General features: G+C 40.6%; 2 protein-coding genes across 2 annotated transcripts in view; both read right to left on the bottom strand.

Moving 5' to 3' along the window:
- Positions 1-12,650, bottom strand: part of MYOM3 (myomesin 3) — a 29,348-nt gene extending 16,698 nt beyond the window's left edge. Inside the window, exons 1-14 of the mRNA XM_009919215.2 lie at positions 12,529-12,650; positions 10,219-10,353; positions 9,992-10,066; positions 9,144-9,303; positions 8,735-8,892; positions 7,527-7,622; positions 6,803-6,891; positions 3,492-3,536; positions 3,136-3,276; positions 1,995-2,156; positions 1,570-1,711; positions 1,278-1,477; positions 900-953; positions 442-569 (exon numbers count right to left, since the gene is read on the bottom strand). Of these exons, the coding sequence (XP_009917517.1) occupies positions 442-569; positions 900-953; positions 1,278-1,477; positions 1,570-1,711; positions 1,995-2,156; positions 3,136-3,276; positions 3,492-3,536; positions 6,803-6,891; positions 7,527-7,622; positions 8,735-8,892; positions 9,144-9,303; positions 9,992-10,066; positions 10,219-10,325 (1,557 nt within the window). The 5' untranslated portion in view covers positions 10,326-10,353; positions 12,529-12,650. The remainder of the gene's footprint in view (positions 1-441; positions 570-899; positions 954-1,277; positions 1,478-1,569; positions 1,712-1,994; positions 2,157-3,135; positions 3,277-3,491; positions 3,537-6,802; positions 6,892-7,526; positions 7,623-8,734; positions 8,893-9,143; positions 9,304-9,991; positions 10,067-10,218; positions 10,354-12,528) is intronic.
- Positions 12,651-17,721: 5,071 nt separating this feature from the next.
- IL22RA1 (interleukin 22 receptor subunit alpha 1) lies at positions 17,722-25,524 on the bottom strand. Its single transcript, XM_009919204.2, has 7 exons — positions 24,921-25,524; positions 22,590-22,722; positions 21,892-22,073; positions 20,472-20,656; positions 19,861-19,996; positions 19,489-19,610; positions 17,722-18,867 (listed from the first exon to the last, which is right to left on the bottom strand). The coding sequence occupies exons 1-7, from the start codon at positions 24,961-24,963 to the stop codon at positions 17,839-17,841; spliced, it is 1,830 nt and encodes a 609-aa protein (XP_009917506.1). The 5' UTR covers positions 24,964-25,524; the 3' UTR covers positions 17,722-17,838.
- Positions 25,525-27,295: the final 1,771 nt, after the last annotated feature.

Below are 27,295 nucleotides of genomic sequence, written 5' to 3' on the forward strand. Positions count from 1 at the left end.
ACAGAGGGCCCCTTTGCAGCAGAAATGGTACAGCAGGTGGGAAATGAGTATATATGAAAGGAGATCGGTAGAAGATACTAATTAACCAGCAAAATGATTAGTGGGGAACGGGAAAGTGAACTATTGTGCAGTTCTTCACGGCTTTTCCACACTTAAGGGCCCATAGGGCAGGAACAGTCTTCCTGTTAAAACTCTGCTACAGTTCTCTGGTGTAAAACTTGCTTGTTTATTCTTTGTTATTCGTTACTACTTGAGTTGGTGTCAAGTCAGGATCATAGCTCAAGTAAACTGTGGAGCTGGAGAGAGGCTGAGCAAGCAATTTTTGAGGCTGTAGTTCTCCAGTTATCAATGCAGTAAATAACCTTGCCTGTCCTATAAACCATCTGAGAAATAAATTATTCTGTTCTGACATTTCCCTTCCATGTGATATTATTTTCTTACCTTTTCCACATAATAATTCAGGGGCTCTCTGCCTCTTGGATCTGGTTCATCCCAGGCCAAAGCCACATAATCTTCTCTGACCTCACTTGCATGAACATTAGTGGGTGGCAAGGGAATTTTAATATGTCCTATGGGAAGTCAGAATAAGCTATGCTTTAGTTATAACTTGGCAAGGACAAAAAGTTCTTTTACAATGGATTATGTTTTCCCACTGTAAAGTAAGATTCTTCAATATAAAGGAGGAGACTTAAACCCTTTGGGGACATAGAGGCAAACCGAGATTATTATAAAAGGCTGTGCTGTTTAGGATAGTTTCTGATCCTTGTGCAGCTTACAATGATATTTCACCATATATTTTCCTAACTGTGTTTTCTCCAGAGTCATGTTATTACAGATCTCATTGTTGTAGAACAATCATTCCACTCTGAGAGAATGGCTCAGTATAAATTTGAACTTACCTTCCAGGTCATCCTTGAAAATTTCTATTGTCCTGCCTTCGTCATATGGAATAACTGCAATGTCAAACAGGGCAATGTTATCCACTAAGAGAAGATGCTTGGGGCTTGTCAAGAAAGACAGAGCCCAGGACTGTGTCATTTGGTTATATGCATAATTATATACATTTCATTACACATACAGTGAAATGTCGTAACTGGTATTTTGATCCTTTTCTGCTCAGAATAGTAGTACTAAGGTGGGTTCAGCAAAGGCACAGTGTGGCGGTATGTTGCAATGATATTTGTGAGAATGGGGAGAATCTGGACATACTGCATTCAGTTATATCTGCAGCCTTGCGTTGTACTTAAGGAGCAAATTTTCCTGTTTCTAGTACAAACCTGTCACTCTCTTGTCCTTACTGGGGTCATATGTTGTAACTGGATCACTGGTTTTTGAAGGATGACTGATGCCCTCTTTATTGACAGCCTTTACTCGGAACTGGTATGTCTGTCCTTCAGCAAGACCCAAGACAGGGTATCTGCAGGTTTTCACAGGCTTGTCATTGCATGGGACCCAATCCTCTGACCCAGCAACACACCTGAAATGAAACACAGCCCATGGAGTTCCTTCGTGGTTTTTCCACAACATGATCGTGAGCCTTTTTTGCTGAAAGATGATTAACATACAGACCTTTCAATATAGTATCCCAGGATCGGACTTCCTCCATTATCACTGGGCGCTACCCAAGAAAGAATCAAGCAGTCTTTATTTACATCATGGCATTTCAGGTTGAGTGGGGATCCAGGGGCACCAGCTGTTTCTGCTGCAGCATCTGTAGAAACACCAAGTGATAGTGGTTATGTTTTTTTCTTCTCTGTACCAAAATTTTCATTCAATAACTTAATTTTAAGTGTCTAAGGGCCTACATCCCAGTAATACAAGTCATATTTTCTAATACCTAAATCACTACTGAAAATAAGATTTGGACATTTTGATAATTGTATCCATGCACAAAATTGGGAGATATTTTCTTGTGTATGAGGTTGTGAATTCCTTTATGCCAAGGTATTAGGAAAGGAGCTTTTATTCTAAATAGGATAGAATCCTGCTTATACCTTTAACAAACACATAAGTGGTCTGCTCTTTATATCCATCCAGTGAGGGGACATGGATAGTGTAGAATCCCTCATCTTCTTTGTAAGCACATGACACGGTCAGAGAAGCCTCCCGGTCTTGGTACTTTAGTTCCCGACATTCTGAGTTCTGCAGCAACTCACCTGTGAAGCATGAGAAGGGGTAAAGGAACTCCAGCTGAACTGGTTGAGTGAGGAGTGACATACTTCCAAATAAAGAAAAAAACACAGAGCAAGATGAGGGATCTGTAAGACACTCCTGATATTATTATTATGCCTCCGATTTTTAGTCATGGACTCTGATCCTACTTCGTTGGTATGCCTCTCTGTTCCCTTTGTATACAAATGCAGAGCAAAAAGCATGGTCCTTGTCCTGAAGAGTTTGTGTCTAAGCGAAAAAGTAATAAATTTGGATGAATTAGTGAGTAAAGGATACTCCTCACACCAGGTAACAGGATGCTCTGAAGTCTGCCAAATATTGTGCCAGTTCTAACTGAGGATACATTACTACTCAGCATGCAGGATCTTTTGTCCAAGTGGTGCTCAAAACCAAGAAAACGGAATGGTGCATACTGTACACTTTGTGTATATTTATCAGGTCTGAGATACACAGTCTACCCAAATTGTCCTCAAATCACTAAAACTCAGTACGTCCTACTATTTTCACAGCTGATTCTGGCGGAAGTGCTGGAATGGCAAGAGCAGTCTTACTGCGTTGCTTCTGCTTTCCAAAACTTAACAGCACAGAAAGATTACCAGTTTGGCTAAACACAACATCCTTGATTGCCAGCAGAACAACACAGAATATCCAAAAGTGTTTTTTTCACTAGAGAACCACTGGCTTTTCAAATGCTTGGCACTTTCACTGTATAGAACTAAGGCTCTTAAACTATTCCTACGAGCAGAAATGTCATTACCTCCAAAACATTTTAGTGGTATCATCCTTTTACAAATGAGGAAAACATACAAATTAAATAATAACATCTGTAGCTTGAGAAGAGCTGAGAGCAGCTCAAGAATCCTCAGTTCTAATTCTCTTCTGTGAACATTAGATCACTGCTATGAATTCAAATGGTATATTCATATAGTTATATGTATATAAACTTAGCTGTTGCATACAAACCATCTCTGAACCAGGTAATGTCTCGTTGGTGTTCAAGTAAATCAGAAGAGAAGTAACAGGAGAGGGTGAAAGGCTCCTTTTCTCTTGAAAATAAGGGTTTCAGTGGAAAAGCAAAATCTGCCTCTCTGGCCATAAGGGATCCTATGAAATAAGAGTAAAAGTCAGCATGATAAAGAGAATTCCCAGAGCCTTCCTCCTTGTAGTATTTTTATTATCATATATTTAGAGTGGTTCTTAAGCCTTGCACTTTTCACGTGCAGTCAAGCTAATATGAAAAGCTATAGCTCACAGAAAAAGAATCAAATCGCTTCAGGCTATAAAAATAAAATAAATAATAATAACAATTGTTGACTCACTTCTGTATATTTCTGAATCAAATCCCGACTCCATTCCATAATATTCTATAACACAAGAGAAAATACATTTAGCAAATCTCATGCCAGTGTTTATCTTCCCCTCAAAAACATACAATGATACTCAGCAAACTATGTCTTTCCCTCAAACCAGCTCTTAATGTGAACCTTCAAAGTGTCACCATGTGGTAAAACATTAATTCATTTGGCAGCTGATGACCTTCACAAACAACTGAGGATGTGTCTGCATAGGAAATTGTTCTTATGACTATACTAGTATAAGTAGTTAGATAAGTAGTTAGACTGGATATTAGGAGAAATATCTTCACCAAAAGGGTTGTCAAGCATTGGAACAGGCTGCCCAGGGAAATGGTTGAGTCACCATCCCTGGAGATACTTAAAAGACACATAGATGTGGCACTTAGGGACATGGTTTAGCGATGGACTTAGCAGTGCAGGGTTAACAGTTGGACTTGATGGTCTTAAAGGTCTTTTCCAACCTAAACGATTCTATGATTCTGTGATTCTCAGTAATACTGCTTTAAATGCTCATGTGCACACAGTTACTCTTAGCTAAGGAGGGCTTTTTTTCAGTTTGGCTTCTGTCTTTTTAAGCTGCACTAGGAAAGTTATGCTGAATAAAAGCATGCATACAGGGAGCTACAACTTTTGTCATATAAGTGTACCAATATGGTACTGTCCAAATTAGAAGCGTGGCAATCTAGGATCACCCATAACTGAAATGCTTCAATTATGGCCCTGTTTGGAGATAGAGCATGACAGCTACTCATTGCCACATACAGCATGGAAAAGGAAAGAAAAAAGTGTTGGTGTCACAAACATTACTGAAAGTGGAATTTGGCCAAACCTCTGGGTTTAAACAGCATTCCCATGGGATAATGTGGCATTCTTGAAGACTACCAGTGACTGGGACTTCAAGCTTTAACCAAAAGAAAGGATGTCTGTCCTGAGACACTGAGGTAATTCCTGGAGCTGACGGAAGTGTGTCCCCTACCAAATAACTTGTTTCAACAGCTGTGGGTTCTTTGGAGGCATCATATATGAATACTGGCGCGCTTCACCTGATCTAGCCTGTGAGAACTGCTGGCATCACAGCACAAAATGAAATTATTTGGAGCTGAAATCTAAGAACTGATGCACTTAACACAGGATGAAATTGAGATATTTTCTTTTCTTATTTTTATAAGTCGCAAGAAATGTACATAAAATAATGCCTGTTTTTTCAATGAATGAAGCTTGGCAGTAACTGAGCTCACTCATAAGCAAAAGATGAGGACTGAGTGTTAATAGCTGTAGAGGAAAGAAATAGAAAGCACAAGAGGTAAAGCACAGCCTCATCCCAGGTCCTGTGAGACCCACAGTGATGTCTTTAGGGAAAGGCAACTTCTGCTGTAGGAACCACAGATCCCGGAGACCCTCCCCTTGCATCAAGGGCATTCCAGACGGCATGGGGCCAGGAGAAGAGATGCCATCGGCCTGCCTGGGGGATGAGGAATGTTTCCAGTGGAGGCAGGATTAAGGCCTTGGTGTTGTCTCTATTTTCAGAATGTTAAATGCAAATAGCAAAAGGAAGAATCATGTTACTGGGATGGCATTAGACAGGGTCAAGGGAGAAGGAACCGTGTGGGCCTCTCACCCGCAATCACAAGGGACAATGTTTGCAAGCTGTTTGAAATGCTGATTAGACCTGTTGAAGGACAGTTTAATCAGGCACTTAGAGGTGAAGAGAGCAGTCTCATCCAAGGTTTTCTGTGATATACCACAGCCCTTATTCTATCATCATGCCTGCTCTGATCCTAAAGATTCTGGTGGGAATTGGGAGGAGTATGTGATTATTGCCATGGATTTTTTTTTCAGACAGCTGCTTCTGCTTTATGGCAAAGGCCCAGTTCCTGAGTTCTGGACATACTATAAGAATCTTTATAGAAGAGAAGCATTGCACACTTGGTAACTTTTTCTGTATTTCTGCATTAGGGTGAGGGGAATTTAGGAATCTGGGAAGGCTGGCAAATGAATGTTTTCTGGGCTATTTTACATGTCCCTTTAGAATTGGTAAATGTGTGCTGCATATTTCCAGATATGCTGAATTTTGACACTGTTTAATTAAAGGATCTGAAAGATATCATAAACAATACACTTCTATTACAATTCTGGAGTCACATTCTTCTGTACGCATATGTATCCCCAAACAGTATTCAGATGTGATCGGAATATGGCATGCAAAGAATAAGTGTGATAATAACATAACCCACGACAGAGCCACGAATATATTAAAACACTAACAAGAAAGATACTATCTAAACCAAAGAAGACCTCTTCTGTCTGAAAAATAGTTCAAACTGGCTTTGCAGTTCAGTCAGTTGAAGAAACCCATCTCTTCATGACTGGTAAGATGTCCAAAGCAAACCTGTTCCCTTCCTATTCATCTGTTACTGTTTGAATAACACCCTGGACTCTGTCAGTCCCACTGAAGTGTTTAGTTGTCTACAGTTCTGTAGGTCTATTCTGTTCAGGCTTTTTATGATAAAATTGTTATTTTATATATATATGTGTATATATATATATATGAAATGCGAACAGCTAAACTATGATCCTATAAGACTGCACTGCATATTTCTTAAAGCTCAATATAATTTCCCTTTTTAAGTACTGGTAGTTTACTTCCTTCATCATATGTCTGGACTTGGCTTGTGCAGAATGTGTATCTATGGAGTCTACATCAGTTATTTTAAGAACAGCACAGACTAAAGAAAAAATCTTGTATTTACTCTTGATAGTTACTGATTTGAGAGAGAAATATGGTATTCTATGCAATATTGCACTGAGAGATGCCTTTGAAAGCCACAGTACTTGTTAACCAATTTCTTGCTTATCTTTAGAAATGCAGCAGACTCTTTCTAAGCCTGTTATGCATTTAACTGTATGGCTGTTTCGTATCAGTCCAGAAGAAATAAGTACCTAAATTTAGTACAATTTTAGCACAGTGGAAAGACAGCTGTGTCCGTATGGAATCTGAAAGATTTTGCCTGAGTCCAGAAGTGACCGAGAAAGAGAAGTCATTATATCAGCTATATACATATTGGTTGGTGGTAGCTAAGCATTATTTTAGCCAGTTGTGCTTTCTCCTCACTAATAACTGAGAGAAATTCTCCTCTCCTATTAACAGAATGCTCACTTCTTTCTGTTTTTCCAGAGTGCTTGTATGTTCCTGTGATATAATGTATAGCATTGAAAATATTTTGAAGAATATAAAGAATTTGAAAATTAAAACCAAAGGAACATTTTCTACTTACTCCTGACAAGCACTGTAGCAAATGAGTAAGCCTCGCCGTATTGATTCTTAACTTCAACACTGTATTCAGCAGAATCTTCCATGGAGCATCTGGAAAAAAAAACATTTCCCCTCCTTTTTAGCTTTCAGTTTTTCTTCATACTTCACAAGACAAATTCAAAGGGGTTCCCCTTTAATCCCAGAAGTTAGAAGTAGGTACTTGCTTTTCATCAAGAACCTACTTTTCCTTTCAATTACAAGGATTTCTTATACTTAATGGTCAATTTTTTCTCTTGATACCCAGAAGCAAAACATTTCAAGTAATGAACAAGCAAAAGCCCAGTGGAACACTTGGTTGCACTGAAGCTATGCATGTATCTTTATCACATGTATAATTCACAGAGTTGAACTAATGTCATTCTGATTACATTGATTTGGTATGTCTGCTTGTAAAGTGCTGTTAATGTGCATGGCTTTACCCTGAATGAGAAAAGGCCATGCCTAGAAAGAGCAGCAAAGATAAATAAGGCTCTAAATTTTTTTAAATATTTTTTTAAACCTCACGAACTGCTGTTGAGATTGTTTCCTAATGGCAAAGGTTTAGCTCAGACACTACACGCTAAAGTCAAGCAGGATCAGATTCCAGAAGAATTATCTTTTTTTGTTTAGCATACACAACTGGGAGTTTCAGGAGAGCAGGTCTTACTCAACTGAAAAAACAACTCAGACAAGTGCACATACATTACCTGCTGATGTGCAGGGTCAGCATCCCAAACTTGTTTTTTATTTTGTATTTTCCTGCTGGGGCTAGGCGAGGATCAATACGGACTCCATTTTTATACCTAGTTGAACACAAAGGAAACATGCTGCTTAGGAAAGGATGGAGAAATTGACTGGTAAAATTAACACTTTATTTTAAAATTAACCATGTCAAACACAACAGGGGCACAACAGAAAAGAGGAGTAGACACAATTCACTCTTTTACAGGTCTCCCACATCAATCCAAAACAGCCTTGCAGCTAACCTAGATCCCCTCCCATAGTCCTACATGTGCTCCTTCCCTAGGGCTGCTTGCAGACTGCCTACAGGCAGCTTAGTGTTGGCTTGTTGCTTCCTCCTCAGTTTATGCTCCCTGCTTTGCAGCTTGTGTGAGGGAGTTTGAGCAGATGTCTTTTGCTTCTTTGTGTTCACTGGGAGTCTGTGGGAGGTTCATATTCTCTTTGCTCTTTGAATAATTCAAAGAGGTTGTTCTGGAAGGACACAGGACATCAGGAGCTCTGTCAGTAGCAGAGTTAACTGCCTACAAAGTCATTAGTAATCCAAATGTTTGCATACTTCAAACCTTCCATGGGAGGAATGGTCAATCACTTTAACAAACTGATCAAAGTACACACTGCAAATTGTTTTCTGAGGTGATCTTTCATTTATTTCTGTCCCTCTGTCATTAATGGTAAATGCTGCAGTCAGGCCCAGTACGTAACATTTCCTCTCCTGTCGTTTGGTAAATACGCAAAGCTGAGTAAATGAAAGAGTTGGTTTGTATTTTACAAATTGTAGAAGTGAAAGCAGTTTAATGCTAAAACTTGCATGGTATCCAAGGTAGCCAAGCCTTGATGGTGTGTATGTGTGCAGTGATTTAGTGCTGGCAATAGATTCTGGTTTCCAAGACTTAAATCCCAAGTTTGCCTGCAGGACGGAGGACAGCACCAAGGGAAGCAGGGAAATCTACATGAATATCAGTCCTATCACAGAAGGAGCCCCGTAGGACTGTCCAGTGCCTCCACGGCCCACTGAATACTTAATGTCTTTACTGGTCCTAACAGTGGAACCTGAGAATTGAAAGTGTTTTCTGTAATTTCTGAAGCTCTCCCTTCCTTCTTTCTAGCAGGACACAGATGTTACTCCTCTGGTTGCTTCGTGGGCAGCATGAGTCATTGCTGTCAACAGACATACCAAGTAACCTGCGGTGGTGGGGAAGCCAGGACTGTACATGCCAGCTTCACTTCCATCTTCTCCCAGACTGCATGTACTCTGAGGGGGATCCAGAACATAGGTGGTCGCCCAGAACGCAGCTCAATGTATTCCTTCTCTGCACGTGCCTTTTCTACAGCCTACAGACAAGGATAGACTAAATAAAGGCAATAGAAAGGGATTATGTTCTAATTACACAAATTCTTTTACAAAAGGGACATGTGTGATAATGCTTCAGTGGCAGGAGTACAAGGCCTTGTCCTTATTTCTAATGGTTTTGAGGTTGTCCTAACGCCTGATTAGGTTTAGTATCCTCTCCAGAATGCTAGTTAGTCTTGGCAATTTTAATCCTGTTGGCACTTCTGCAACCAATAGAGATGTCTGATCTGACCTTCCTTCGAAGGCCCCTGCGGTCAGCTCTGACACGCAGCAGTCTGCAGATCCGAATAACCTCCTCTTCCAACTTTTCCATGTCATTCCCAAACAGAATTCTCTTTTGCCCCCTCTGTTCTAGCTCTAGGATGGCAGCTTCTCTTCTTATCTTGTAATCCCTGGAACACAGGATGATAAAAGCCAACAGAAGTTAGGATAATGCTTTTTATTTTGTTTTGGTCTTTTTTGTTGTTGTTTTATGGCACACATTTTTTGTTAAATCATAATAAGTGTTAAGGACAGAAACATCAGCTTGCATGCAGTAAGTATGGGTGTGAATGTCAGGCAGTTTTGCCTTATAGGAACCAGCAGTACTACCATGAGAGATAATACTTTAATGGCACAAGAAGGGGACCCACTATCTGACCACTTTTAATTCCTGGCCGGGAACTGGGAGAAGGTTTAAAGGAAGGAGGGATGTTGCTAACTACTTAGGTTGTTCAGCTATCACAGAAGGATGGACAGCAGGATTGCCAAGATTTTCTAGGAAAGAGGGGGAATTCCATCTGTTACCATTAATTTATTAATCTGACTCCATTTTCCATTTATTCCTATGAAATCTGGTTTCTCTTAAGCCCTTGCTTGTGAGCAGGGCAATATTACTCATTATCACATGTACCAAGGCGATACAGTTTTGTTTCCTGCATTTTAGCTGAGGGCTGGTGTTTTTCTTTTCAAAGGAAGAACCTCTTGATTGAACTTGCTTTTTTGGCTTCCGACAAAATGAGTTGGAAACTGTGACCCCTATATACAGAGGTGATGTTGCATACAATGGTTGTATTTGAGTTATAATGATTTCTGACTTACTGTGGTATTTCGGAGGTCAAGGCAAGGGCAGATGCTATCGATAAGTCTGAAAGGCTGAAAGTCTCTTCTTCCTCACTTCCAAAGGCAGACGCACATAAAAGAATCCAGACAAGGTTCCATAGTTTCATAAACTCAAAATTCAACAAATCTGTGAATGCTCAGTGCCGAGTGTAGAAAGTCCTGTCTGGACCTGATTTACTCGGCCTATCCCTAACTCTGTGGCTTACCTGGTTTTGAACTTTCTCTTTCTAGTTGTGGAGGTCATTTGCAAGCTCTGTTGCCTCTCCTCCTTTTGCTCGTCCTCTCTGTGGTGGAAGAAGGTTCGGGTTCCCATGCTGGGAAATCAAAAATTAACTTTCTTGCTGGAATAGAATAAAACATAAAGTGGCTTTTAAATAAGACTCCATAACAGAATCTCTTTAAGTTACCATTAAGTCCTTGTTTTGCTTTGACGTTCAAGGGCTGTGAATGAAAATTCATATAATACTACTTCTGGCATTCAAACTATGAAAGGGGTTTGTTTCGTGCTGCTTCTGTGAAAAATTGAATGAGATGAAGAAATTGGTAAGTCTTTAAAGGCAGCTAAACGTGTAAGAGAACAGTAAGTAGGCAGCATTTTGTAGGTAGATTTGTTTTCCTAGGACTGATCTTTGCTTTCCTAGGACTGATCTTACGCTCTAAATCTGGTGGATATTCTTCCAGGGAGTTCCATTAGATCAGACCCCCAATATAGCATGCAGACAAATGAGGAGCATCATGAGAAGGGAGATCAGAGGGACATGGAAGATTAGGGACAAAATATGGTATGGAACATCAGATGGTGAGATACAGAGGAAAAGTTTAGAAAATAAGCAGATTTTTAGTCTGGAAACTATATTGCAGGGGTAGCTATGATGCCAAATAGCCTGTGACCTGCCACCGAGGTTGTGATCGCACCACGCTCAGCCCCTGCCTTGATGCGCCAGGGGTTAGATAAGGCAATGCTGCTGAACCAACACACAGGCTGCTGTGCAGAAATCACTTGGTGTCTGTGGTAGTTGGAGAATCCAACTGGATTTTCTGGAACTAACCAGTTCCAGTTGCTGTTACCGAATCAGAGCACTTCTTCAGCCTGTATTCCCATCTGCGTATCTAGGCTGCTGACAAGAACAGTTATAGTTCAATACTTTAAGAGGATAATGCTTTATCCAGTCCTTTGAGTGCATCCTGAGAAATCAGTTGTTTCTTCTTCAGTCTTGGAAAAAGGTTGATAAATCATGGAGAAAACATAGTATCCTTCAAAATGTTAGCCTTAAAGGAGTTGTTCAGTAAACAGCATGATTTTGCCCAGACTGATCAGAGAAGCCTTCCCAGAGAGATCCCTCTCCTACAGGTGAAACATGGGGAGCAAACGTCAGCACTCTTGGCTCCCATCCATCTCCTGCATTAGCTGCTAAACAACTAGGCTGTCGCTGCAGCCTCTTCTCTGGGAATAAGAGTGTTGCTTTTAGGCACTGACTAATGAGTGGTCATTAAACAAAAATAAATTTTTAAAGTGTATCCCTCCTTATATCATTCTGTCCTGCAGTTGGTTCAGAAATGTACAGCACAATCCTTAAACTGTTCGGATTTTCAAGTTCTAAGAGCTTAGGTTACTTTATAAAAGCAGCTTTGGAAGCGTAGCAGTTGCTGAATAATATTTGTTCAAACATACTTGTAAGTCTTTCCCTAGCTCATGTTCCATTATCAAAACTTTCCCTTGACAAATTTTGTACCTGGATTTTAGTTTTACTGCTTTCTAATCCTAAAACGATAAAAAATACAAACCCCTCAGCTTTTACTAGTAGTACAATTTTCTGTTAATGTAAACACATTTCTTAAAAAACAGTCCATGGAAAAGCACAGTTGTATGGAAAAGCAGAGCTGTTGTGGTAAATGCAAAATATCCCAAAATGCAAATGAAAATACAGAATTATCATGATAATACTCCCTCAGTAGACATTAACTTTGGAAGAAACAAAAAAATGTTGGCAAGTATAAGAAAGAGAAAATAAAAGAGGCTTTTATGGAAAAAATATCTTTGTAGTTTCATAGAGTACTACTCTTTTCTGGACTATTTCAGCTGCAGAATGACTACTGGGCATCAGATCTTTGTTTCCATTTTCATGAATAATTACTGATCCAGGTTAATTTTTGCTATATAATGTTTTTTATTTTTCCCTGGAAAATTTTCAGTGCTTTATAATCTAGTGTTTATTGTAAAGATATAGAGTTCTGATCTGCTAAACCTACACTTTTCAATCCAATTATATATTTTTTTCTAAACAGACCAGTAAACCAGAATAGATTCTTGTGAGAAAACATGAAGTAAACCAGTATTTTCATAACAACAACACTAGAAAAACAGTAATGACACTTTAAAGCAGATACAATCATGAACCACAGTCTTATCTCTGAAGTGCAAATAAAGTGATCATACAAAGTAGCTGATGCTGCTATGAAGATCTTATAAAATCTTGCTATAAACAGTAGTTTATTTACAGATAAACCAAACTCACCCTGTGAAGACTACAGTGAGAGCGCCTGTCCTCATGAAAGAGAAAGGACAAAGGAGCGTTTCCTTCTCCCTGTTGATGGCAACTAAGAATGACTCTCCCCAAAAGAATGTTCCCCATGTTTGAGTGCCCATCCTGGAGTCTTAAATATAGCATCCTACCATGCCATCGCAATGACAATGGGGAGACCCATGCAGGGGTTACGCAGTTGGAGCTGTTTACTGCAATGGCAACTAATCACTAACCCTTTTTCAGATGGGCAAATTATTGCCTTTGCCAAATGATATAAGAAAAGACAGGTGCCTCCAAAATTCAAACATCAGAGTATTGGATTATACTCTGCTCATTTAGGATAGAAGCTCACAAAACTTCTAAAATGACTTATGAATATTTTAATCTCCTCCAGGAATTTCCCCTGGGTTAACATTGCCATTGCTGCATAATAGTGTGAAATCATTTACTTTGACATCTCTTTTGTGAATGCCAACTCTAGCCAAATTATGTCAGTGTATAATTAGATCAGGAGCTAGCAGCAGCTCTTATGTTTTGTTTGGCTGCAACTATTATACTTTCTTATTACAGGCAAATGAAGGCTTGCTGCCACAATAGCAGGTAAGCTTACATATCCAGCTGCCCATGGTGGTATCTAACAGTCTGGGGTAGGGTAAAAGAAGAGAGACTACTCTTTTTCCATTTATTTGAGTTAGGCTTGCAATTTCAGCATTTGGGATAAACCCTTCCCAGCAACGTGAGAAGCAGGTGATATTTTTTGTGGTGTCAGAAGGAGAAATGAAGGTTTGAAAGTAGCAAAGCTCTGAGGCTGCAATACCAGTTTGTGAGCCAGATGTTTTCCAGCTACATTTTTTTAGCTGAGGAGTCAGCATATCAGTAGTGGGCTTTTCATAGCCACTAGAATTCTGTGAAGAGGATATATAAGAACATAAAATTGCCATACTGGATGAAGCTGAAGGTCTGTTCAGCCCAGTGTCCTGACTCTTGAAAGTGGCCCATAGCTTCTCCTGAGATGGACACAATGCTTTATTGTTGCTAATAGTCCTATCCCTGTTAAATTGCTTAATTCCTTTTTGAACACTTTCTCATTCTGGCCTCCACAAGGCCTTGTGGAAATTAATTCCACCATCAAATTTTGCACAGTTTGAGTCACCCTGCCCGTATCAGTAGGATCCATTTCCAAGAACCTGTGTTTGCTTCACCATCCAAATAAAACGAAGATGAAACCCAGCAGGATCAGCACTAGAACTACAAGGACTTCTGCATGTGAACTTTATCTAGTGGCTCTGTTTCAGACATTCCTAAGAAAGCAATAAACAGGTACTACTGGGCAGGCATGACAGAATATGTTTTGTTATAAGCTGAGCTGTCAAAGTGAAGGAACACTTTTCTTTCATTGGTTTTGAACAATTGCATGACCACTTGAGTGCTTTCCTGAATTTGGTATTATGTATTATGAGAAGTAATGAGTAATTATTGTCTGTTCTGCTTAATATTAATATTTCATTCATCTTTGTCATATCAGCCCCCTGTTGTATGTTTTAAGGAGAAGAGTCTTATGCTCTCCTCATATGGATGCTGACCACTTTTGTCACCTTTTTCTTACAAAAATATCTTAAAATCATGTCTTACGGCTCTCATTATCTCAGTCTGAGAAGAAAGAAGATATACATGGACATTTTAAGTCCTCTGAACCAGCAAGTATAAGGCCACTGCTTGGCACTGTGATCCAGCTGCTTCAGTTCTGCTACATCATACCTCCCCATCACTGACAGCAATAACATTAGGCCAATGTGATGCCAGAGCTAAGATATAAAGTGTATTTTATCAGAGTTCCTAATACTTTCAGAGCTGCCCCTCAACTCTGCTTTATTCTGTCTCCAGGATTTGGAGCTTTTAATTTGTGCCTTGAGTAATATTTTTCTCAAAGGACTTGTTAAAAAATCATCAGTGATTTTTTATAGTCTACAAGCAGGGCACCTTTCAATGCCAAAACAAATAACAAACAAATACCAAGGGAGAAAGTGAGCCTCAGTCTGCAGCAATATGTTCATCCCTGTGCAAGGGTCCCTGGTAAGCTATGAGTAGGGCTGCTGGTGTGGGGAGTGGCTAAGTGACAGCTCCCAGATTTAGCTGAGAAGACAAAGAGTAATACTTCGCTATAGGGTTACAGCTGCCACCTGCTATGCTGATATCCTTGTGACAACTGGAACTGCAATGCTCACCTGTCATCGTCGTGACATCTGCCTGGGAATAAGCACAGTCTTTGTGGCAAGGCACTTCTAGTTTTTATTATCTAGAGCTATCAAAATTGTTATCTGGAAAAGTCAAGATAAATGAGGAACAGTCTGATGTTACTTACATACAGATGGCTTGCATGGGAAGACCTTTGAAACAATGTTGAAATCCTGCTGTTTATCTGAAAATGTCCTTACACAGAATGAGAATGAGATAATTAGATCCTATTGTATCTGTTTGCTGTGATGCATTTTGAAACAAACAAGGCTATCAATTTGATTATGAAAAGCAATGAAGCGGAAGGCAATAAGGTCAGCACATGTTGATGGAGGATGGATGAGCACTTTACTTGCACAGCTACAATAAAGCTCAATAGCATCAACATCTCTCTCCAAGCTTTTCCAAAGAGAAATAGTTTTAGAAGGGATGATCTTACTGTTAAATTTAAGAGGTGACTCAAGAGACAAGAATCGATCTCCTCCTGCTTAGTAGTATATCAGGGTTTAAAAGATAAATGTTGACTTAGCCGTGATCAGAGCAGGAAGTTGAGAATATTGCTGTCAGTCACCTCCTTAAGACATGGCTTACAGAGTCTCTCTCTTGACTGCGTTCCCTGTTCATTACATTTGCTACTGTTAGGGGTAGAACAGACAAGGATAGGATAGGGCAATAGCTGGGTTGTAAGCCTTTGAGATCATTCCTGCCATATGCAGCCTTTGAGTGTAGTCAGAGGCAATGTAGCTTTTAAGGTATTTAAGGTGCCTGAAGAAAAGATTGACATGCCAGCTGTGGGCCACTTTGCATCTTTAGGCACCTACATACATTCTAAAAATCTGGTCCCACGCTTTCTGCGCCTCGGTTCCCATCTCTCCTCCTGGGGCACCAAGATGATACATTTATTAAGGGCTGGACATGATCAGACCCTGTGGCAGGGGGTCTGCAGAGGGACTTGAAAAGGCTTTTTAAAATAGGAAATGTTGTATTTCTTAGCAGCATCTTCATATGGTCTCCTAAGGCCCGCACTGTACTGCCCATACCGACCCTGTGCTGAGGGTTATGTTTCACAACATGAGCCAAAATGTTGACATTGTGGCATTTGATTATTCCCTGAGTAGCATCACTGGGAATGTTGTTGACACAAGATATGCAGCCCACAGGCTACTCTGAATAAGGTAATTGGCATCACTGGCTTGAAATGCAGCCTCTCCGGGGGGGAGTTAGTGGGGCAGAATGTTACGCCTGGGGTCTCTCACTCCTTGGAAACAACACAGCTGGGCTGCTGCGAATCCTATAACTGCAGCATTTCTGCGTGTATTGTTTTTGATGGTATAGTTTGGACTCAGTACATGAAACAGCTCAAACGACATTCCACAAAACCTTTGATACTGAATGGTATGAAGTAAAGCTAGCACAATGGAAATGTCCTTCTGGGTTGCTGCCCAGACCACGCACATATTCATACCTTTCATACCCTATGCCATGACACCTCTTCACCACATCTGGCATTTTGACCTTTAGGCCTCATTGATGCTGGAGTTAGGAGCTGAACCTTTGCCTGTAAAGTTTCTAAGACTATTCCTTTAATCCTGGGTTGAATCATCAAACCTCTTTACATCATAAGGCTATGGTTTATTTGCAAAATCACACCAAAGCAAGTGGAATTTAGCCTTTAGCCTCAGCTTCCCTGAACTGAGAGAACTGAGAAAACACCAAAGTGCGCTCATGGTGAGAACAGCTGAGTTTTGCTTCTGGTCAGCCTTTGTCTGGCAGTGCTATTCAGGTGAGTACTTCCCTATACTGTTCAAAGCCTTGGTTATTCCTATAAATGGTTTCAGTTCTCCTCTAAAACTGACATCATCAGACACTCACACTATTTCACCACACCAGTGGAAATCAACAGGCTAATGCTTTCCTCTTAATGAAAAATAATTGCCTCTTCTGTCCCCTGAATAAATACCATTTAGCTTGCTTTTGGTAAAGGTGCAGTGCTAAAGGAATTTGGCTCTCACTTTATATTGGTTTTGGTTCATTCCAGCCCTGGAGGTGGGTGTGCTGGTAACAGAAGCAGAGGAGGGCTCTGCAATCCTTTACTCCTCTCTATTCCTCATCGACAGCGTCAGTGAAGCTTGGAAGGAAGCAGCTCAACACCTCTGTAGTCTCCGTCATAGATTACTGAGTGCATGAATTGAGAATAGTGTATATTGAGATTGAGGGTTGAACTGAGATTAGTGTAAATCCTCACATTCCCGCCTACGTGGAATGTGATCTTAGCTGCTTCGTCCCTGGGGATTTCAAGGGGAGAAGAGAATGTGTGACAATTTCAGAGAAAGAAATGAGCAGCAGCTGAGAAATATGTCAGAACTGGGCCAAGACTGCATTAATCTGTTGCAGAGATGAAAAAGGCTTTATCTTTCTATAAGCATTAAAGGGCACAGCAGGATAGGGGACATGTAGTTTCACAGAACTGCTGCATCAGGAGCTATCACCATAGTTTCAGTGACTGCTTTAAAGGCAAAGTCCATTTCATGGAAGTAGCCTATTGTTTTGCACAAATCATATGTCCAAGGGTAGAACACCAATATATATTTAATTCTTTTACTGTACCATGATACTTTTAAGTCTTTCAGGTTTGCATACATCCGCTACTGAATTTCTTCCAAGGGCGGATGTACCTTGGACCTGGATCTTTGGTGTTGGTAAAGAGCAAATGCAGTTTCTGTTGTGAATTTTGCTAAATTTGCAGTAAACTGAATCTGCAATTTGAACTTGAGTCTTAACTCAGCTTTTGAAGTAGTCCAATTCATAATAAACTTGAAGAATATGCAAGAAATAAAGGCCTATTATTTAAGTGCAAAGATACAGTATTGCAGTGTAGCAAAAAGTAATTATATCAGTAAAGGTACCTTTCCCCACAATAGAACAATAGTGGAAACAGTCTGACAGCTCTGTGCCATGTTAATACATCCAAGATTAGCTATGTTTATTTGCATTGCACTGATTGCAGGGTAGGCTACTATTTCATGCAAGCAAACATAATCTGGATTTTAGTATCATTAAATCATCCTAATAAAATCCCATGTTTTCATCCTCATCCCATAGTACTTTTAAGTCCAAATCTTTGAACAGCATAGTGAGAGGAGTGCCATTGTCCTGGTCTAAGATAGTGTCTTGGGACACAACATTATTCAGTTTTGTGCAGCTTAGCTCCTTTGTCGCTGTTAACATCTCTGTTTCTTGAGGCTCTGGGAACTGCAATTTATTTGCAGAATGTGAGAATGAATCTGGCAACATCCACTGCTCTGTGTTGTTCTCTCCAGGGAAGTTGTTACCAGTACTGACTGAGAAAAGGAGAGTTGCTGATAGAGACGACAGAGATTCATCCTCTGGAACACAGTCTGTGTCAACTTTCACTGGAGACACTAACAGTGGCAGTTCTGCTGTCTGTTGTCTATAGCATCCTTTTTGTTCCAGCAAAGACAGTGACAGCTGGGATACATGCACTTTAGTTTCCATCCTGTCAATCTGCAACAGCAGTTGCTGTGTTTGCCCCGGGCTCTCCTGTAAGAGAACTGACTCTCTTGTGTCACTGCTGTTCCACAATGCCAAGTTTGGCCTCTGTTCTTTGTAATTAGAATGGCCGCAGCTCTTGCCCAGCATCTGGGTTATGAGCTTTTCACCAACAAAACTATCTGGAGAAACTTCCTTTAGCATTTGGTTTGGCTGCAAATTCTTCTTGTCAACATGGTCTGTGCCTTCAACACACACCCCATAGATCAGGGGCAGAATTTTGCTGGATGTGGCAGTAGGAATGCTTTGCTTAGCTATGTGAGGAGTGTAACCAGTAGGAGCTGCGCTTGCCAAGCAGGGTGGCTGAGTGGGCAGCCGGAATGTTGGTACATCTGCCTGTTGCTGATAGGCAGTTTCTGGTGGACAGAAAGACCATGGTCGCTCCAGTGCTCTGTCCAAATGTTGGCTGTTCTGTGGTAATTGCACTTCAGGGATGAGGAGTGAAGGTTTGGATAAATTAATGGGCTTTATAATATGCTCCACTGTCAGTGTAAGAGGCTGGAATGATGAAATCCCTCTGACGTCCTGTTGAAGTAGATAGACAAACATGAGTTACTAACAAGAAGCTGTGGCTTGGAAGGTTTGCTTTAGATTCTTTAAAATTTTCTTTGGAGAAATATCAGTAAAAGCCAGCAATAACCACCAGGGATATGCCCTGTTGACAAAAGAACTCTGTTTTTTTTCCTGAGGAGTGACCCTTCAGAGGAATACAGACATCTCTCATTATGCATCAGGGCAACTGTGCAATCCTAAAATATGAGGAAGAAAAAATCCTGCTTTAATTTTTGCAGAATTTGGCCTAAGTCCTGGAGCATGGAAATAGATGCCCTTAAACTCATTTAGCATGCAGAAGCAATGCTTGCTATGGGAGATGAAGGATAGGTAAGAAGGCCCAGGGTTTCAAGAGGAACTAGTGATATAGGATGCCTCAGATTTTAGCTGCCTAATCTGATACCTCCTTTAAAGGGGCCCAGATTGGGGGAAGTTCGGAGCACCCCGTCTTTTAACTACCAGGAGTCTGCAGTGATTGCCTAAACAATGCTCTTGTCTACTCATTCATCCTCCCCAATTAGCAATACTATTTAAGTGCATGTACATAGTCCTGAGCATTTTAAAGGTTTGCTGCAATGGCTAAAGAACACTTACCAAAGACATAGGCTGTGCACTGCGTTGTGTGACATATTTGTAGATCACATAACTAATTGTAGCAAACGCCAGTCCGGCACAGAATGCAAGTGCCACAAAACAGTAGAGAAGCCATGTGCTGTCTGGTTAGTAGGGAAGAGAACAAGTGGAAAATGTAGCTTCAGAGAGTTGGATTAGAAAAACTGCATGAGATTAGCTAAATGATGTTATAGGTCTAGTCCCATAGGACTAGATTTTTAAATTAGGAAAGTCAGTGTCGCTTCAATATCTTTAGCAAGGCTATGTTATTTTATACCAGCTGAAAATTGGTCTCTTTTGTGTATATCCAATATCCTAGCTGGACTTTTAAATTAGCAGAGTTAACAGCCTCACCTGCTAGTGTTTTAACCCAAAATACTTGAGATTTGCTGCTTCTCTGGAGGAGAGATATATATACTGTTCCGTTATATTCAGTGTCTGGGTCCAAGTTGGAAACTTCAAATTCTTTGTTGTGCTCACTCTTTGTCCACTATTTAAAATAAAGGCAAATTCCATATTTTAGAAAGATAAAATGCATACATTTTCTTCAAACCAGATTGCAAAATTCAGCATAAAATTTTATTTACCAATAAGGTGTTATAGGACTATAATAATTCTGTATATATGGAATTCTAAATATATAATTTGCTTTTTACTGTTACTGTATTTAATTTTTGCATTTCAGTTCCTTAAGATTTGAACTAATTAAGTCGTTCTCTTTTTAGTCACCAGTGGTTTTACTTTTTGCTACTTATACAGTACCCTTGGAAACTCCAGTTTCTTTTCCAGCATTTTAGAGGAATGCGTAAAGTTCCTCATGTCTACTGAGAGTCAAAGGGTCTGAGACTTTCCCTTGTACATCAGAAATCTCATCCATCATGTATAAGCTCCAAGGTCCTTCTCCACCGTATGCAAAATGTGATTCACAAAAGTCAGTGCGCTTGTGGCCTGAGGTTGTGCTTTACCTTTTGGTGTGTCCGTTGGTTGAATATTGTTAAGTGATAATCAACAGCACCGAATTTGCTATAAATGTCCTCTACGGTTAGCTCGCGGTCATCCTCACCTCTCAGTGGAGTATAGGGAGGCCGTATAAGAAACTTTATGGACCTTACATAAGGAATATACTCCACTTCTGGTGCTCCAATAATAGCTAGAAAAGATAGAACAGGCAGTGTCAGCTGTTAAGATTAAAGCTGATACATTATCGGATCATCTTATATACATCTTATACACACAACCTAGACTCACTGTAAATTATTTCTTCTGTTTATATACAAAAAGGTATTTGAGCTGTATTTCACTGAGCATAGGAAAAATCAGGCAACTGGAGATACTGGCTTCCCTTGGGGTCCTGCCACCTTTAGCCAGTGTTTGTCCCTAGAAATTCTTGCCCCAAGCTTTTCCTTAGAACCATGTTCTCACTGCTTCCATGTTGGTTCCATGTCCTGCAAAGGGACATCCTCCTTCATGCGTGTGTGATGAGTGTGAAATCCCACCACAGGGCACTGCTATCTAAATTCCTATTCCCATCCTACATCAGATTTTGTGTTGAGTAGTTCAGCTCTTTTGTATCTACATTTATCTTCAGTGAAAGGCATGTGCTACACTGAACATTTAAACAGAGGTTTAACCCAATCTGTAACACCATATTTAAAAGCAGCATTCAGTATTCCTCCAAGGCCATGTAGCTTGAAAACATCAAACTGAAAAGAATGGCTCTGGGGGGTGGGATCACCTCACTGTGGGTGCTAATGCCTATGCTGCAATGAAAAGTGAATGTTTAATGGTCAAAGCAACCTATGGCTCTTTCATAGCTTATTTTGTGCAGAGATCTGAAGGCTCTTGATAATCATTGACTGCTAATGCCACCTGGAATTATTCTTGACAAATATACAGTGGGAAAATTTTAGTCATAGAGCCAATAAGGCTCCTAAAAGGCTGTGTTGTATGTCTGCAGTAGAGCTCACTTAGGGGTTGGGAACATTAAGCATCCATTGGTCTGGCTGCTTATCCCGATTTTCAGGAGTTCACATTTCATAGCTTATGTGACTGTATTACTGGCTGTCCTCAGGTTGCCCACCATGTCTCTTACTAGTTTCCTTCTGCCTTTCGTCAGCCTTAATAGCAGTTCTTCTTTCAAGGACATCTGGCTTTTCCTTTTCTCCTCTAATCCCACTTTGGTGTCGGACCTCAGGGAAGGCCCTGCCCAGTTGTTCATTTGCCTCTTTGCCCAATAACAAGCCTTCTTCAGGCCTTTACTCCCTTCCTATCAAGCACAGAGTCTTGCAATACTGAAATTAGAGGAAATGCTGTCCTAAATATCAGCAAGATATGGAATAAATCCCTATCAGCCAATATTTAATAGATTTCAGCAGCGGTACATACTCTCTTTTCTGGGTTCAAATCTTTCTGAGAGCACCCAGTCGGAGGAGCAGTAGTTCTGGCCAGTGGCTCTCACCCTGCCGTAGTAAAGCTCCGAGAAGTTTTCTGTTTCACGAGTGAGATTGCAGAAAGGCTGTGTGATACTCTGGCACTCACTCTTGTTAAGCCAGAATTCTTCTCCATACCTTAGGACAAAAAAAGCTTTTAGTTTGTTTGGTAGAACAGATGCAATACAACCCTTCCCAGAATGATCCAAACAGGCCGTTTTGCCAACTCTTACTAGATTTTAAATTCGTTATTGCAATTAGCAAGTGGTGGGGAAAGGAATGGCAGAGAGACTTCCCCTGGACTACAGGCCTTAATCCATTCCCATTGACGGTTTCTGCATGGATATCGCCTTGAGGAAGTGCAGTTTATTTCAAGGTACACACAGGAGTTGAAGTTGCTGAAGGCTAAGAGTAGCTCAGCAATGGAGTAAAGCTGGCAAGCCAAAACGTAAAAATATTTGTTTAACTGAGCACCATCTACCACTTTAAATAACGCTGTCCTTTATTGAGTTCTTGTCTAAGCAGAACCATTTCTGTAACAGTAAAACAAGCAGCAGAAACAGCAAAATCTACTTTTCTTTCTTGGCTCTTCTCTCACTGAGAACACTGGCCCTAAGAACAACAGAACTCCAAAAAGAAGCAAACTTCACATACTGTTTATATTCGACATCAAATAAAGTGCCAGGGGGAATATCTGCTTCAGTTTCCCATGTCAGGATGTTCTCAAAGTTTGTAGAAGAAAATGCTACATGTTTCAGACATGATGACTCCTCTGTAGTCACAATGCCTAGGGGAGTAAAGAAACTAGTATTAAAATGCATATTCTGCAAGCTCAGCCCTCAGGTGAATATGGGTCCAATGTTGCTCAGCCTTTCAGTGAACAGAAATATCAGGCATGCCACTTCAGTTTGCTAGAGATGGGCTGCAAAGCAGAAGTTTGAACAGAACAGGAATTCAAACTGTGCAAGCATCACCGTATATGCCTTGCAGATTGCTCACTCATCCCAAAGAAATGTAAGTCAAGAATTTTTACAGAAAGGCCTCAAAAACTTGAGAGTCAGAAAGAGAATCCTTGAGTTCCTTATCAGGTTTCTTTTAAAGCAGTTAAATGGCTGGAAGACCAAGGCTAGATTCATGTCCATAAATGTCTCTGCTTCTGCCCATACTCAAGGAATTAATATGCTGAGATCAGTTTCACATCATTGAAGATGTGACTGCCATTAACCTTTCATACTCCATGTTTTATTGGATGGAGACTGCCTGTACAGAGAGACACACAAAGACCTGATGCCTGGACTCTGATCTGGGTGTGCCAGGGTGAAGGCAAACAACTCAGCTCCCTGCTTTCTGAGCCCTGTGCCTCTTCCCCATAGAGCATGGATTCTGGCTTTGATAAACAGAAATGTTACTTGCCCCTGACAAACATGCCCCTGGTCTGAGCTGCCTCTGTAGAGCAGAATACCACCATGATCCACCTGCAGCAAACTGGCTCTGAGCAAGCACTGCAGAAGAGTGTCATAGAGACCTTTGGGTTTCTCCTGTCATGAGAATACACAGTGCAAAATTTTCTCAAGGCTCATTCACAAGACCTTCTAACTTGCAGAGTAACCTTCAGAATTTATAAGCTCTGTAAATTCAAATTATAGACACATCCTCAAAGATAGATAATTTATATATTACTCAACTCTTGGTTTGTAGTATTGATAAACACCGTGAACATGCATGGGCTTCAGCCTGCACTTGCTGAAAATGAACAGTCCCATTATGGTGCTGGTAAATGGACACTCAAAATCAGTGAGTCCGTCCCCCCCCCCAAAAAAAAGGTATGATAAGCAAGTAAAAGTAGCACCATTTTACAGATGGGAAAACTGAGGACCAGAATGGGGGTGATTTGGACAAGATCACATTGAGCAGTTATGGTAGAGCAGGGACTAAACCACACCAGTTCCTGGATCCTCGCTCCAAGCTTTACCTCCAGCTTCGTCCATGAAGGAGAACTGAGTGTCAGCAGTTTAAACTAGCCTGCTGTATAGGAGGAGAAATAGGCAGAAAGGCATAGATCCAGTTCTCAGTCTTGTTGTGTATGGCATTTGGGCAGGAAAGCAACACAGAAATGGATTGCATTCTAGACCAATATTGTCCTGACCTCATCTGCATTTCAGCACTTGCCTGTGCTCATGCAAGACTCAGCACAATCTTCCTGGCCAGGCAAAAATGCAGCAGTTGGTATACAGTGGGTGGGTTTCCCTGTCTGAGCAGCATGAAAACTGAGTCACTAATACCCTGATCATATCAGAAGTAGGAAACCTCCATCTTCCCACATTTATCCTTACTAAAACACAGTTATGCAAAGCAGCTTAACGCAAGCACAGTCAAGTGCGGGCAGGGAAAACCCAGGATATTTCACAGCGTGAAAATCCCTCTGTTTTAGAAGTTCCTGAAGGCACCTTCCCTCAGTATAAGATCACAGGCACAAGAGCAGATGAATGATAAGGTTGCTTGCTGAAAAGCTGCCATTTGAAAACATAGCAAGTTTATCCTTGATTCACCCAGGAGTGAGTTTGCTACATCTGGACTAGGATTAAATGGCTTGTAGGGGTACATTATTTGTTTGTATTAAATCAGGGCTGTTCTTGTATTCATTTGTGTCTCCACTTAAGACACAGGGGGACTGATCCAAAGCCCCCCGAAGTCAGTGAATATCCTTTACTTCTGTAGGAATTAGGTTGTAACACATCAGTGGCAAACGCTTTGAAGTGAAGGAATCTTTTCTTCCTAGTAATCCTTAAAGCACTGAGCACACCAACCGTATTTTGAAAATATTAAAAGGAGAGAGCAACACAGAAGAGAGCTTTTGAACAATCTCAGAAAACAGCTCATTCTCTAGGTCTTATTTCAGGAAACATGATTGAACTACCTCCCATACTACAGGATCAAACAGAAACAACCACGATCAGTGACAGGAAAGGAGAAGTCAGGACTTACCGACCACTGAAAATACGGCCAAGACAATCAGAAATTGCTTCATGAATAACTATGCAAGCTGGGCTGAGAGAGCAGGCAGTTGATCCTGTGTGCAGGTGAATCACCTTTCACAAGAGTTAAATTCTTGTTTGTGAGGCCAGGTTGGATTTGTTTCTCAGTAACAGACTGCAGAGCTACTATCCCGCATGCATTTGGATCTGAGATCACCAGCTAAAGATCTGTGCGCATGTGTAAGAGAGACTGTAAGAGTGACAACAGGAGCACCTCTCCCCTTCTGAGTATGCACACCTAACTGTACAAAGGTGCACAAGCCAGAGGCTTAGAAAATCTTCAGCTTTTGAAAGAGCGCCAAATACCATTTTGCTGATAAAGAGCTTCCTGCCTGAAAGCCCTCACTGAGGTTTCTTAGTTTTGGGGCTTGCTTTTCTGGTCGGGTAACTTTGACTTGTTAAAACTCTAGAAATTAAAACTTAGTGCTGTGCACCTAGTTGGTTTTATAACTGCTGTAAGCAAGACATGTATTTCCTTAAGAAATACCTTCAAATACTTTCTTAAAATGGAAGTCAGGCAGATCACTGGTTTTTAAGCTTTTCTACTGTTCATACTGGCCTTGGATGAAAGCCAGATGACTAACATGTAGCCCTGGTGCATAGTGGGCAGAGCGTGAGTTTCTAAGTTTGTCATAACTCTGCACTAGCAGGTGGCTGCAGAGGTTCTCTCATTTGATGTAGAAAGGCAGTAGCCTTTCCATAGGAGGACCACATGCTGTCCCGTGGCTTTTCTCAGAGGCCACTGTAGACCTACAGTTTATTTCTGCGGCTGCTTACAATTTAAGTCTCTGTTCTGAGTATCATGAATGCCATATGGTAAGAACTGGGAATTTGTATGAAATCTAAAAAAAAAAGAGATATAGTACCTTTTCCATAGTGTTCTTAGTTTTTTAGGGTGTTCTTAAGTTACATTTTCAGGCTTTTCTCAGGAGAGGGAGAGACATTTCCTTCTTTGGTCAAAAGTGAAAACTAATTGCCTGTCTCCGGGAGATGCGGATTTAGAACCACCAGATGTGTATAACATCTGAAGAACTGGTACAGCTGTATGCTGCTTATTTGACCCAAGATGTCATAAGCAGAGAAAGCTTCACACATACAGCCTGCATTTGATGCTTAGGAAACTCTCTTAGCCACGAGCTATTCCCTTGACACAAAGTGGGTAACCTCCCTGGCTTATTTCTCTGGCTTACTTTATCCCATGGTCATAACTGTTCACAAAATGAGGAGGTCCTGTTCTCAGTCCTCAGTTTTGCCTAGGACTAACTGGACCATTGCATAAAGCTGAGGTTCCACCAAAGCAAAACCAACTGGACTGTCTTTTTGAACACTGAGAACTGTTCAAATTGTGATTGCTTCAGCCCTAGAAAAGTTGTAATAGAAATGTCTGCCATAAACCACATAGGACAACTGTGCATTAGACAAATTCCTTATAAGCAGTGCTCTTATATTGTCTAAAGCCTATTTAAAGCTCCTAAATGCTAGATTTTTTTCTTATTATTACAAGTGAGTCCCATAAGCAACATCACACCTGCAGCCAGTTTAATCACAATACAAACCATGTGTGCTTCTGAAGCTGAAAGCACACTACTTTCACTATCTACACTACTTTCATCTATCCTTGTGGCCAAAAATGTGATAGAAATTACTACCCCTTCTGCTTACCTCTTCATCTTATGGATTTTCTGTTCCTGAAGTTGTTTCTATTCCCTGCCCTGCTTCGATATTAACAGGGCTGTATGCTTCAAACCATGCCACTGATGCATAGCTGTCATTTTGTCTTTCTCATCTCACTTGGACAATTGCAGAAGCCTCACAGGTTTATTAAAGATGACACACCTACCCACCAGTGTGGGCTACATCTAATTAAGTACAACTCTTTGTTAGGGTGTTTCCTGAATAGCTTGCTAAAGTACTTCCATTGTTTCCTTCCCTCACGTCACTGCCTTATGCTTCTGCCATTTGATGACCCATGATAGGGCAGAGGTGAGGGAAATTGTAGTCCACCTGAGACTTTAGTTTTGAGAATATAACTTAAAACTTTATTTCTGCCCTTATTTCTAGAGAGATGCTACCTTTTGAATAGCTCTGAATCTTTAGGTACCTGAAGATCTCCAAAAGTCTGGTTCCAAGTTTAAAATTAAACACTTGGCTTTCAACTCCAAAGTGTAGAGTGTAAGCCTATGTCAGAAGGTAGTTCCTAAGGACAAAAACAGACTGAGAGGTTCATAACACGGATTTTCCATGGAACTCTGCTTATAACTTGGCACAGCTGGGGAAAGAGGAGAAAAATCATGTGTGCCAGAGATTTGTGAAGATTAAGGTCAA

The sequence above is a fragment of the Haliaeetus albicilla genome, chromosome 16 (genome assembly GCF_947461875.1).
Source record: "Haliaeetus albicilla chromosome 16, bHalAlb1.1, whole genome shotgun sequence".
In the NCBI taxonomy this organism is placed as follows: Eukaryota; Metazoa; Chordata; class Aves; order Accipitriformes; family Accipitridae; genus Haliaeetus; species Haliaeetus albicilla.

What these genes read in the sequence shown, in the direction of transcription:
- IL22RA1 (XM_009919204.2), bottom strand. Translation starts at nt 24,963, where the DNA reads ATGAAGCAATTTCTGATTGTCTTGGCCGTATTTTCAGTGGTCG. An exon ending in TTGGGTTAAAACACTAGCAG is followed by an intron (nt 19,611 to 19,860) that starts GTGAGGCTGTTA and finishes CCTACTAACCAG; the next exon opens with ACAGCACATGGCTTCTCTAC. An exon ending in GTGCACAGCCTATGTCTTTG is followed by an intron (nt 18,868 to 19,488) that starts GTAAGTGTTCTT and finishes CTACTTCAACAG; the next exon opens with GACGTCAGAGGGATTTCATC.